The sequence below is a fragment of the Loxodonta africana genome, chromosome 25 (assembly GCF_030014295.1).
Source record: "Loxodonta africana isolate mLoxAfr1 chromosome 25, mLoxAfr1.hap2, whole genome shotgun sequence".
Taxonomy (NCBI): Eukaryota; Metazoa; Chordata; class Mammalia; order Proboscidea; family Elephantidae; genus Loxodonta; species Loxodonta africana.
The window spans coordinates 46,712,739-46,726,939 of record NC_087366.1 but is presented as its reverse complement, the minus strand read 5'-3'; the positions used below and the strand labels follow the sequence as shown (position 1 = coordinate 46,726,939).

Sequence of the window (14,201 nt, the reverse complement as noted above, 5' to 3'; positions counted from 1 at the left end):
AACTTTAAGTGTTTGTGTGCTTTTTCTCCTCATTTATTTGGAAAAATCCAAAAAGCGTAGTCATTCCCAGAGCTTTGTAAGCATATTGCCAGAATTTTATTTGAATACACTCTTTGTGTTGGTGTATAAGTAAGAAAAACATGTATAGAGCTTAGACAGCTCCATGATCCCTATTGGTCCATAACTGTTCTAAATATCTGTAATTTTCAAAAGCTAAAAGCAAAGGTGCCCAAGAAAAGAATAAAGACAAAATAAAACTTAGGGACCTGAGCATCCACAGTGGCTAACTGCCTACACCAGTGGGGGCGTTTTTAGTGGAGAGCCACCTGAAGAGAAAGCAAAGCCAAATATGCACTGAGTATGATTCCTCACAGTTGTTAAATGTAATCCTCATAACAATACTCTGATATTATTATATTCCTTTTGAGCTGTGGAACCAAGCTTTGAAAGATTAAGTGGCTCACCAAAGACCACATAGCTATATGGTGTAGCTGTGGGATTTGAACCCAGATCTCCGAACCGTAGGTGTAGAGTTTGTTCTATAGATCAAAAGTTGGCAAACTTTGTCTGTAAAGGACCAGGTAGTAAATACCTTAAGCTTTGTAAGCCATATGATCTCTGTCACAACTACTCAGCTCTGCCATTGTAAAATGAAAGCAACCAGAGACAATATGTAGATAAATGAGTTTAACTGTGTTTCAATAAAGCTTTTACTATATTTACAAAGGAGCCCTGGTGGAACAGTGGTTAAACACTTGGCTGCTAACCTAAAGGTCAGCAGTTCAGATCTACCGGCCACTCCTTAGAAGCCCTAGGATCTTACAGGGTCACTGTAAGTTGGAATTGACTCAACGGCAACGGGTTTGGTTTGGTTTTGGGGTATTTACAAAACATGTTAGAGAGCACTTAGCAATGGACTAAGTGCAGTGGACTAGATTTGGTCTGAGGGCTGTAGTTTGCTGACCCCTGCTACAGATGAAAACATACAAACAAAACACTTCAGACTACTTCACCATAGAAGGACTAGGCTGTAAAGATTTTCCTTTTCTGTCTTTCAGAGGCACGTTTAATCATTGCTCCACCTACTCTAGTGAATTATATGCGATAACTACTATTTCACTATAAATTCATCTTCCATTTCCACTCTTCCACAGTGCTAGCCTTCCTCTCCCTAAGACCAATTTCAGTTTTATTGGTAAACACTTTCAGGCAATAGTCAGCAACCTTTTTTTTATGTGAGGACCAAGTCTGAAAAAATAAGATTTTTCCCTAGTCTTAATAAAAATAGCTTTATTTAAACCCCAAATGGAAAAACAACATATTCTAACAATTTAGATTCCCTGTTTGATCAAGTATTTTAAAATGTTAATGAAAAATTGGTACTGCCCTTTAGCTACCAAGGTACTAATATCTGGGGAACAGAATCATCTTTCCAATCTTCTGTTCCTTATCCTTAAATAGCACTTTAGGATTCAAAAAGTGCCTTCCTATACATTATTCCATTAATCTTTGAAGCAAACTTTGTAGTAGGTATTACTAATAGAGACACAAATATTCGCAGAGGTGAAATGACTTGCCTACATTCACAGTTCCTTTACTTCAATATTAACACTGTGCTAGGTGCCAGGAATAAGGAGAGGAAAAAAAAATCCACTTCCTTGACTTTCTTCCCTTATCATCTTTTTAATCCCTGCCTCAACCAGAAGCCATACTCCCAGGGAAAAGCAACCCTGAAATGATTCTTCTCTTGGTGGTTGCCCAGGTAGCTTTTTCCCCTTAAGCCCTCTGCTTTGTTGAACTGAAAGCTGCACTTAAGTTAGAACAGAGGCCTCTCTGGGAAGCCAAGCAGGGCACACAGTCTCCCTCGAACCGCTCATGGCTACTTTTGGGGCAATTCCCTCCAGGGACTCATCTACACAATTACAAATAATCATTTAAAATATTCTTTGAATGTCTGATCAACGTCAAGTTAACTCCATTTTATGTTGTTTACTACTTGTTCTGAGTGTCAGTTTTATTTCTCCAAATAAATATAAATTCCTGTGATCTCTATTTCTTTTTCTGTCCTCTGAACTCATACTGCTGACTCTTTTCCTTTCATCTGTCAATATTCTTTCTGCATATGATCAATCCTTTATGTCTACTGACCTTTCTTCAACTAATTTTAAAGATAGGATAATATCTAAAGTACGGTCTTTACTTGATCCATTGTGTTACTTGTTCATAGTTATTTTGTCAAGATCTGGTCTTAATTCTTTCAGAGCTTGTTGGCTGGTTAATTTGCATGGTTACCTTAATATTTTCACTGATCACATTCAGCAGTTTAGGGCATTTTTAGTTTCAGGTAAGATTTTTTAATTACAAGTAGTCACACAGGGTCCTTTGGATCAATTCCCAGACAATCTTTTGAATGAAACTTTCTTAGCCTTACTTACCTCTGCAATCAGGTCGTGTAGCTCTCCTTCACTAGGGCAGCATCCTAATGACCTGATAATTGTTCCAATCTCTCTGGGGGAAAAAAAAATTGTCAACAGATTAGAACATAAACTCTGAAAAGGCACATGACAAGTCTCTCTCAATTATTTCAGAGCATATGTAATTTAGCAAACAAAGTCACTCAGTAAATAGTTTCATGGTGATAAAAGACACTTTCTGGAGGAAAAAAGAGGTAGACAAATGAACCAAAGTGAGAAGAAAGAAGTGTTTTCATTAACTGGCAAATTCAAGCTCTGCTTGGACAAAAATCCAAAAGTTCTAAAAAAGGAAACAGAGAGAGGAAAGAAAAAAATTGAAGAAAGAAAGAAAAAGAAATGTCAAGCTCTGCCTGGGCCAAAACAAAAAAGTTCTAGAGAAGAAAATAGAAGGAAAGAAAAAGGAATGCCAGCCACTAATAACAAATTTTAAGTGTTATTTAACTTTTTTGAACCTCTCTTGCCACTTCTGTTAAAGGGGGTAGGTGGGGAGGGAGTGATAATGTCTACCCCAGAGGTTCATGGTAAAGTTGACATTTGGGGCAGAGTACTTAAAAGCATGGCCTCAAGCACCAGACTGTTGGGATTCAAATGCAAGCTCTGCAAGGGGCTAGCTGGGCAGGTTACCTACAATCCCCACGTGCATAAACCTCCTAGTCTGTAAAACAGTATCTACCTCAGAACACTTACAACTGGAATGGGAACACACTACAGGTTAAAGAAATATGAGCTATCATTAAAGTAAAGCACAGCTCTTAGCAGAGTAGCCACTCAATAAATATTAGTTACCCACCTCATCCTCCGCCATAATAAACCCAAACCCAAACCCAGTGCCGTCAAGTCGATTCTGACTCATAGCGACCCTATAAAACTGAGTAGAACTGCCCCATAGAGTTTCCAAGGAGCGCCTGGTGGATTGGAACTGCTGACCCTTTGGTTAGCAGCTGTAGCACTTAACCACTACACCACCAGGGTTTCCTCCCTCATAATAGAGCCAAAAAAATCAAAACCGTTCCTGTCAAGTCGATTCTGACCCATAGCGACCCTATAGGACAAAGTAGAACTGCCCCCATAGGGTTTCCAAGGAGCGGCTAGTGGAAACCAACTGCCAATCTTTTGGTTAGCAACCAAGCTCTTAACCACCGTGCTACCTGGGCTCCTTCTCCCATAATAATGTAATTAAACTCAACAAATAATCTAAGAAAAAATATAAATTATATTCAGTACTCTCTGGCTGCTAAGGCAGGGAATGTTTCCACTTAAAACAAGCAAAGTTAAAACTATTACTTCAATATTCAAAAATCAATTAATGTACCTCATCACATCAATAGGCTAAAGAAAAAAATTTATATGATCGTATCAATAGAGAAAAAACATTTGACAAAATCCGACATCCTTTCATGATAAAAATTCTCGCCAAACAAAGAATCAAGGGGGAACTTCCTCAGCTTGATAAAGAATATCTACAAAAAACATACAGTTTACTTCAGATTTTTAAAGACAATTTTTGTTGTTGAGAATTTACACAGCGGAACATACACCAATTCAACAATTTCTACATGTACAATTCAGTGACATTGATTACATTCTTCAAATTGTGCAGCCATTCTCACCCTTCTTTTCCGAATTGTTTCTCCCCCATTAACATAAACTCACTGTCCCCTAAGGTCCATGTCTAATTTTTCACATTGCTGTTGTTGAATTGATCCCATATAGTTCTTTAAAAGAGTACAATGCTCAAGGTAGACATTCTTAAGTTAAACTAAGCTATTATTTGGTTTTAGAAGACTTCAGGGGTTATTTTTTATTTAAGGTTTAAAAATTATCTCAGGGCAATGGTTTTAGGGGTTCATCCAGTCTCCCCAGCTCCAGAAAATCTGGATTCCACGAGAACTTGAAATTCTCTTTTGTATTTTTCCTCTTTTGATCAGGATTCTTCTATGGAATCTTTGATCAAAAGGTTCAACAACGGTAGCTAGACACCATCCAGTTTTTCTGGTCTCATTGCAAAGGACACAGTTGTTCATGGAGGCAATTAGTCACACATTCCATATGCACCTCCTATTCCTGACTCTTCTTCTTCCTTGGTTGCTCCAGGTGAATAGAGGCCAATTGTTGTACCTTGGATGGCCACTTGAAAGCTTTTAAGACCCCAGGCACTATACAACGAACCAGGAGGTAGAACAGATGCACTAAACAACGTTATGGCAATAACTGGGAAGCTGACATTTAACGATGAGAAACTAGATGCCTTCCCCCAAGACCGAGAACAAGGAAAGGACGTCTCTTCTAACTACTATTTAACATCATACTGGAAATCCTAGCTAATGCAGTAAGACAAGAAAAGGAAATAAAAGCTATACAGATGGCCAAGGAAGAAGAAACTGTCTATGCTCACAGATGACATGATTCTCTATGTAGAAAACCCCAAAGTATCGAAAAATTAGTCCAAAAGACTAAGGGACCACATCTACCATGGCCTCTGCCATACTGAGCCCAGTACAATGAGATGGTGCCTGGCTACCATCCCAGACTGCTGTGACAGGGATCACAGTAGAGAGTCCTGGACAGAGCTGGAGAGAAATGTAAAATAAAATTCTAACTCAAAAAGAAGGACCAAACTAGCTAGCTTGACAGAGACTGGAGAAGCCCTAAGAGTGTGGCCGCCGACACCCTTTCAGCTCAGTAATGAAGTCACTCCTGAGGTTCACCCTTCAGCCAAAGATTGAACAGGCCCATGGACCAAAATAAGACTGAAGGGGGCGCACCAGCCCTGGGGCAGGGACTGGAAGGCGTGTGGGGAGGGGCACACAATGGGAAATATGGTAATAGGGAACCCCAGGGTTGAGAAGGAAAAGTGTTGACATGTCATGGGGTTGTTAATCAAGGTCATAGAACAATGTGTGTACTGTTTGATGAGAAACTGGTTTGTTCTGTAAACCTTCATATAAAGTACAATAAAATAGTAAATAATAAAATTAAAAAAAAAGAAAACCCTAAGAATCAACAAAAAAAACTCCTGGAACTAATAAGCAATTATAGCAAGACTGCAAAACACAAAGTTAAAATATAAAAGTTGGCTGCTTTCCCCTATATCAGCAAAAAGCAATTGGAATTTCAAATTTAAAATACATCACCATTTGTATCCGCACCAAAAAAAAAAAACAAAATGCCTAGGTATAAATCTAATAACCCGCTGCCATTGAGTCGATTCCAACTCACAGTGACCCTATAGGACAGAGTAGAACTGCCCTATACAGTTTCCAAGGAGCACCTGGTGGATTCAAACTTCCGACATTTTGGTTAGCAGCTGTACCTCTTAACCACTATGCTACCACGGTTTCCTAAATCTAATAAACTGTGTATAAATTTCTATGAGAAAAACTACAAAAGTTTGGGATATTGGACTATGGTTTCCTAAATCTAATAAGCTATGTATAGATCTCCATGAGAAAAACTACAAAACTTTGGCATATTGGACTGCGGTTTCTTTCTAATACTGGACACAAGGTAGCCCTTTTATATTCAGATTACTTAAGTAAATGAGATGCAAATTTCCATACCCTAATAATGACTGATAGACATTTGCATTGTGCTTTGTATGCATACTGTTTGCAAAGCAATTTCATATACATCATCTTACTTGATCTTCACAAAAGCCCTGTAATGGTTCACAGATAAGCAAACTGAAATTTGGAAAGGTCCAAGGTTACACAGCTAGTAAGTGGCAGCGCTAGAATTAAAATGCATTTTTAATAATTCATCAAATATTTATTGAGCACCTTCTATGTGCCAAGGACTACGCTAGGTGCTGAGGATATACTAGTGAAAAGACAATATTGTCCTTACTCTCACTCTTCTAACAGAGAAGAATGACAATTAAAGAAGCAATTAGTGTAAAGGAAACCCTGGTGACGTAGTGGTTAAGTGCTACGGCTGCTAATCAAAGGGTCAGCAGTTCGAATCCGCCAGGGGCTCCTTGGAAACTCTATGAGGCAGTTCTACTCTGTCCTATAGGGTCGCTATGAGTCAAAATCGACTCGACAACACTGGGTTATTAGTGTAAAGGTGATAAATGGGGGCAAGGGCAGCTGGCAAGGTGTGTTATGAACACAAAGAAACTAAACTAGATTGAGATTATGGGGCTAGGAAAACCTTCCAGCAGAAGTAACATTTAAGCTACTTAAAGCTTAAACAGGAAGAGAAAAGTTCCAAGCAGAGAAAAATAATATATGCAAAGGCCCCAGAGTGAGCAAGACCATGAGACATTCATGGAATCGAAAGAAGTTCAGTGTGGCTGGAACCTAAGGTTTAAGGGAAGGAAGAAGAAGAAAGGAAGTCCTGAGGAGTAGCCAGATTACATGAGACCTTTAAAACTATGTTACTGGGTGACACTGAAGCAGGATAGTGACATGATCAGACTTGTATTTTAAGTGATGGCTCTGTACTCACAGATGTGGAAAATAGTATATATTCAAAGTTATTCAATGCAGCATTATTATAAGAGTAATAGATTAAAAATAAACCACTTGTCCAACAACAGGAGACTGATTAAATAAGTTATGGTTCACCCATACAATGAAACACTATTCTGAAAATAAAAATGAGGTTCTTGATATTCATATTTGCAATGGTGTCCAGGATACATTATAGGTGAAAAAAGTAAAGTGCAAAAAACACATACAGTTTGCTACAATTTGTGTTAAGAAGAAAGGAAAAAAGAAATGCATCTCATATCACATATATCACTTCTCCATATCACAAGGAGCTGCTAACATTAACTGGCGGGTGGGGAATGCCTTGGAGAGACTGGGTGACAGGGACAAGGGCTGGAGGAAGTCTTTCACCATGTACCTTTTGAACCACTGAATTTTGAACAAATAAATAAATTTTAAATTAAATAACTTAATAAAATAAAGTGAATATTTTGACTGCAGGATAGAAAGGCTATTGCCTTAAGTCAACCAAGAGAGATGCAACGATCTGAACAAGGCATGGCTAGTGAGGATGAAAAGGAAATAAATCCAAGAGATATTTAGAAGGATCAATTAGACTTTATGAACAACTGAATGTGAGGGAACAGAGGGCCAAAAAACAGTCAAGGATGAAATCTCTGTGTTACCAAACACTGAGTTAGGAAAAGGAAGGAGAAGCAAGCTGAAGGGAGAGGGAGATAAAGAGTTCATGTTGAATTGGAGGTACCAGCATCATCCAAGTGAATATGCCAGTTAACCAACTGCTTGTTTTTGGGAGAGGTAATCTGCCACGGGCCCTGAGCGTCCCTGCCCATTCTTGCTGGTTATGCCAGGAATGAAAGGCTCCGGTAAGTTTTCAGGGTTGTGTTTGCAGTGGACAACCTTGAGAGATAAGGTAATGTCTCTTTCCTGAACAAAGAGTAGGCTTGGTTACTGCTTGCTATAAAAGCAGTAGATTCTCTAAGTTTGGTGTTCCTTTCCGGTATCCTCACCCACTGCCTGTGCAGGCATACATCTGGGCCCATTACATCACCCACATGGAACTTTGAGGGCAAGGGGAACCGGTACAACAAGCCGATGTTCATGCTACTTGCTGTGTCGAGATAATGAAGTCATTTGTTGCTGACCCGGGAGTCTCATTACCACTACCCATGAAACAGTAACAGGCTAACACATGCTCACAGTAGGGTAAAATCAAATCCCAGACCTGACATTTATAAGGATGTGAAGCTCAGGAGAAAGATCTGGTCTGCAGACACAGACCTGGTCATGAAACCATGGGAGTCGGCGAGTTACCCTAAAAGATGATACTGCCTGGAAAAGACAATGGCCTAGGAAGAACTCTGAGGAGTACCAACCTATAGAACAGTCCAAGAAAGAGGAGCCTGCACTAGAGGCAGAGAACAGCCTGAGAGGTAAGTGAAAATCCAGGAGTGTGGTGTCATGGAAACTAAAGAAGGAGATGGAAAAAAATGGAGTCCTTCTTGGTATCAAATGCTGCTGAGAGATCAAATAAGATAAATTCTGAGAAATGTCCATTGGATTTAGTAAAAAGGAGACCAGCTATGATTTGGCAAGGGAAGGAGGAGAAACTAGATTGTAGTGGGTTGAAGCCTGAGTCAAAAGGATAGATCTAAGAAGTGAAGGGGAGGAAGGGAGACATGATGTCAAGGGAGATTTCTTCTCCGTCTTTTTAAAAAAAATTCATTCATTTGTTTATTTAATCTTTAAATTATGGCCAAAAATATGTATGTCTTAATGCTAATTGGAATGAACCAGTACAAAGAAAAAGGCTGATGAAGGCATCATTTACTACATGGGCGAGGTTCCTGATAAAGTGGAACAGGCTGGACCACGGTGCTTACTGCCCAGTGTCCTCACAGCTACCTCTACCTCAGGTCTTGCCACCTACAATTTGCTATACGTGACAAGGGTGGCAGGTTCTTCTTTGCACTTTTAGGAAATCTCACTCTCTCCCTCTTTCCACTTCTCTTTGAAGAGCCTATTGCCTTCCTCTTCTCTTCTGAGCTAATCCAGCTGGACTGTCTCACTTTGCCATAGACCACAGAAAACAAAGGTATTTTGAAGTCTTCCAGGAATCAAGTGACTTCTTTCCCGATAGTCCTCAAACACAAAGGCCTGACTGCTATAAAGAAGAAGGGCAAACATTATTTTGATGACAAGTCCACATTGGCCTAAAACTTATATATATATATATATATAATAACTCTCTCGAGAACTCACCTGTTGCAAACTGATCTGCTGGCTCACTCATCTTTTTCTCTTGTCCTCTAATTACACTGAAAGAGCTAATCTCTTCACATGTGCTCTGGGGCCCTGCAAACTGTGGTAAGGATCCCTGTGGCTAAACCTGGCAAAGAGGAAGTAGATGGCTGCCTCTGCCTTCAATTTTCCCTCTCCCATTTTTTCTAAAGCCTGCAGGAACCTTGGGGTCCCAGTACAGTATGAAGGGTAGAAGGGAGCCACAAAAACTATTAATATTGAGCCTTTTACTGATCTTGGCAAGTAGGAGACTGGAAACAATTTGATTGGATTTAGAAAAAGAAAGAAATATGATATTCCTTACATCTCAAGATTTATGGATGGTGCAATTCGTATCTGTAGCCCTAGTTTGTGATTTAGAACGGGATGGTTAAGAGGTTCCCATATAAAGACTCCTCCTTCTTCTGTGTCATATAAGGCAAGGTTCTCTATGGAAGGTGAATGGGAAGAAAGAACAGAAAAAATCTTAACTGTCTGGGCTCTATCCTTCACTCCTCAGGGCTGTTGTTAGGTGCTGTCAAGTAAGTTTTGACTGATAGCAACCCTATGTGGAACAGAAGGAAACACTGCCTGGTCCTGAGCCATCCTCACAATCTTTGCTATGTTTGAACCCTTTACTGCAGCCACTGTGTCGATCCATCTCGTTGAGGGTCTTTCTCTTTTTCACTGACCCTCTTCCTTATCAAGCATGATGTCCTTCTCCAAGAACTGGTCCCTCCAGATAACATGTCCAAAGTATGTGAGATGAAGTCTTGTCATCCTCACTTCTGGATTTACTTCTTCCAAGGCAAACTTGTTCATTCTACTGGCAGTCCATAGTATATTCAATATTCTTCGGCAACACCATAACTCAAAGGCATCAATTCTTCGGTCTTCCTTATTCATTGTCCAGCTTTCACATGCATATGAGTCAGCTGAAAACATCATGACTTGGGTCAGACACACCTTCTTCCTCAAAGTGACAGCACAGCTTTCCAGCACTTTTAAAGAGGTCTTTTGCAGCAGATTTGCCCAACGCAACACATCCTTTGATTTCCTGACTGCTGCATCCATGGGTATTGATTGTGGATCCAAGTAAAATGAAACGCTTAACAACTTCAATATTTCCTCCTTTTATCATGATGTTGTTTCTTGGTCCAGTTGTGAGGATTTTTGTTTTCTTTATGTTAAGGTGTAATCCATACTGAAAACTGTATATTTTATCTTCAACAGTAATTGCTTCAAGTCCTCTTCACTTTTAGCAAGTAAGGTTGTGTCATCTGCGTATCTCAGGTTGTTAATGAGTCTTCCACCAATCCTGATGCCAAGCTTCTTGGATTATTTCCTCAAATACAGATTGAATACATACGGTGAAAAGACACAGCCCTGACACACACCCTTCCTGATTTTAAACCACTAAGTATCCTCTTGTTCTGTTCGAACAACTGCCTCTTGGTCTATGTACAGTTTCTCAAGAGCAAAATTAAGTGTTCTAGAATTCCCATTCTTTGCAATGTTATCCATAATTGTTATGATCCACATAGTTGAATGCCTTTGCATAGTCAATAAAATGCAAGTAAACACCTTTCTGGTATTCTCTGCTTTTAGCCAAGATCCATATGACATCAGCAATATCCTATTCTGAGTCTGGCTTGAATTTCTGGAAGTTCCCTGTCAATGTAATGCTGCAACTGTTTTTTTAATTACCTGTGGCAAAAATTTTACGTGCACATGATATTGATGATTTTTTAAAATAATTTCTGCATTCTTTCGGATCACCCTTCTTTGCAGTAGGCAGAAATATGGGTCTCTTCCAGTCAGCTGGGCAGGTAGCTGTCTTCCAAACGTCTTGGCATTGATAAGTGAGCACCTCCAGGGCTGCATCTGTTTGCTGAAACATCTCAATTGGTATTCCGTCAATTCCTGGAGTCTTGTTTTTCGCCAGTGCTTTCAGTGCAGCTTGGACTTCTTCCTTCAATATCATTGGTTCTTGATCATCCTGAAATGGTCGAACATCAATTCTTTCTGGTACAGTGACTCTGTGTATTTCTTCCATCTTCTTGTGATGCTTCCTGTATCCTTCAATATTTTCCCCCATAGAATTCTTCAGTATTGCAACTTGAGGCTTGAATTTTTTTCCTCAGTTCTTTCAACTTGAAAAGTGCCAAGCATGTTCTTCTCTTTTGGCTTTCTAACTCCAGGTCTTTGCACATTTCATTATAATACTTTAATTTGTCTTCTCAAGCTGCCCTTTGGAATCTTCTGTTCAGCTCTTTTACTTCATCATTTCTTCCTTTCACTTCTCTGCATTCAAGAGCAAGTTTCAGAGTCTTTTTTCTGACATCCATTTTGGTCTTTTCTTTCTTTTCAGCCTTTTTAATGACTCTTGCTTTCTTCATGTATGATGTCCTTGATGTCATCACAACTCATCTGGTCTTCAGTCATTAATGTGCAGTGCGTCCAATCTATTCTTGAGTCGGTCTCCAAATTCAGGTGGGATATACTCAAGGTCATATTTTGGTTCTTGTGAACTTGTTTTAATTTTCTTCAGCTTCAACTTTACTTGCACTTGAGCAATTGATGGTCTGTTCTGCACGCAGCCACACTGGTCTTGTTCTAACTGATGATACTGAGCTTTTCCATCATCTCTTTCCACAGATGTAGTTGATTTGATACCTGTGGTTCCCATTCAGTGAGGTCCGCGTGTATAGTTGCTGTTTGTGTTGATGAAAATAAGTCCTTGGTCTTGCAAAATTCTATCATGCAATCTCTGGCACTGTTTCCATCACCAAGGCCATATTTACCCACTACTGATCCTTCTTCTTTGTTTCCAACTTCCACATCCCAATCACCAGTAATTGTCAATGCATCTTGACTGCATGTTTGATCAATTTTAGACTGCAGAAGTTGGTAAAAACTTCAATTTCTTCATTTTTGGCCTTAGTAGTTGGTGCATAAATTTGAATAATAGCTGTATTAATTGGTCTTCCTTGTAGGCATATGGATATTATCCTATCACTGACATCATTGTATTTAAGAATAGATCTTGACATGTTCGTTTTGACAATGAATGCAATGCCATTTTCTTCAATTTGTCATTCCTGGCATAGTAGACCTTATGATTGTCTGACTCAAAATGGCCAACAGCATCCATTTCAGCTCAATAATGCCTAGGATATGGATCTTTATCCATTCCATTTCATTTTTGATGACTTGCAATTTTCCTAGATTCATACTTCGTACATTCCACGTTCCAATCATTAACGGATGTTTGCAGCTGTTTCTTCTCATTTTGAGTGTTGAAGGAAAACAAAGACTACCATGCATCTGTCAGCTTGTCATACTGTGGTGGCTTCTGCATTACCGTGATGCTGGAAACTATGCTACCGGTATTTCAAACGCCAGCAGGGTCAACCATGGTGGACAGGTTTCAGCGGAGGTTCCAGACTAAGACAGCCTAGGAAAAAGGACTTGGTGGACTACTTCTGAAAAAAACTGGCCAGTGAAAACCTTAAGAATAGCAGCAGTACATTGTCCGATACAGTGCCGGAAGATGAGTCCCTCAGGTTGGAAGGCACTCAAAATACGACTGGGGAAGAGCTGGCTTCTCAAAGTACAGTCCACCTTAATGACGTGGATAGAATAAAGTTTTGGGGATCTTCATTTGCTGATGTGGCACGACTTAAAATGAGAAGAAACAGCTGTAAACATCATGACTAGCCCTCTTTAAATGGGTGGGCTAACTGACCAATATAAGAGGCTGACCAAAAAACAAAACTATATAAAAAAAAAAAAATACAGTAGTGTATTTAGAGCAGGCCTCAGTAAAACTGTCTTATTTAAATAGGCTACCCCAGAAAATGAGCTAATGCCCCTTCAAAACGTTTATAATCATAAGAATTTGCCATAATGTTTTCCAAACTATGTATTTCATATGTCATATTTCAAATTTAATCGCATTTTTAAAAATCAAAGCTTCTTTTAGGATCTTGCAGTACGTATCTCACGAAGTTTTTAAGGCCTGTGTGCCATTTCTCTGTTGCTCTCTGCTTCTTTGGCCCTGCTCTAGCCTAACCGTTGAGCCAGAACATGACTCTTCTCTTCTAGTTCTGACCTATGGAGCAGAAGTGTTTCTGAACTTGGTGTAGCTCCTGGCTCCTCTCTCCCATGTTTATATTTTGACTATCTGATTCTGATTTTCTGTATGCCCAACTCTGATTTAGGAATTTGATTCATGATTTTCTATGCTCTTGATCTTTGTTTCTTGATTTCAAGCCACTGAACCCCCTTATCTATTCTCTGATCTTTTTGAAAACTGCCTCCTGATAGTCTGTGATACATGTCTGATATGTCTTGCCTACTTCTTTCCAACTAACATGAAAAGAATTCTTTCTGCAGGAGTCTTATCATTTCACCAACTAATTTCTCATTAGTTCCTATACTTTCTGAAAGACTGTTGTATCTCCAAGGCAAGGCAAGAACTTTGCAGGCATTTTGCTTTTAGTTAAATGAGATTCTGAACGTATGTCAAATCCCCTAAGAGTACTCTATCTTACTTTGGTCAAACTCTTGTGGCTTGCTTTGGAAATGTATCATTAGTTTCCTCCCTCAGTCCTCAGATGTTGTGTTCCCGTGACATATCATTTTCATTCCTCTGTTTTTTGTTTTCATGCAAAAGCTTCCTTCAGGTTTATTATCTCCTATAAAACTTTTTATTTTCTTGACATACAGGGCTTCCCTGTTTACCTTCCCCTACTAAGAAGGTCTACATTTCCATCATTGTGTTCCAATGATAAGTTCCAGCCCACCAAATCTCAGCGACATGATAAGATTGTACTTGCCTCTCTAGGCACCTATACTTCAAAACAGCAAGACCTGTCCCTATCTTCACATTCTAAAACCTGTACTTAACCTGCTGTGCTAAATGTTTTCTGTGTGCCTCTTCCAGATCCCCTCTCCATCCTTCTCTACCCTGCTCCATTTCCCCCAGAGA

The 14,201-nt window shown here is 39.4% G+C and overlaps 1 protein-coding gene across 1 annotated transcript in view; it reads right to left on the bottom strand.

Annotated features, from left to right (window-relative positions):
- Positions 1-14,201, bottom strand: part of EFCAB2 (EF-hand calcium binding domain 2) — an 89,161-nt gene that overhangs the window by 26,962 nt on the left and 47,998 nt on the right. Inside the window, exon 3 of the mRNA XM_010591058.3 lies at positions 2,436-2,508. Coding sequence (XP_010589360.1) covers positions 2,436-2,508 — 73 coding nt within the window. The remainder of the gene's footprint in view (positions 1-2,435; positions 2,509-14,201) is intronic.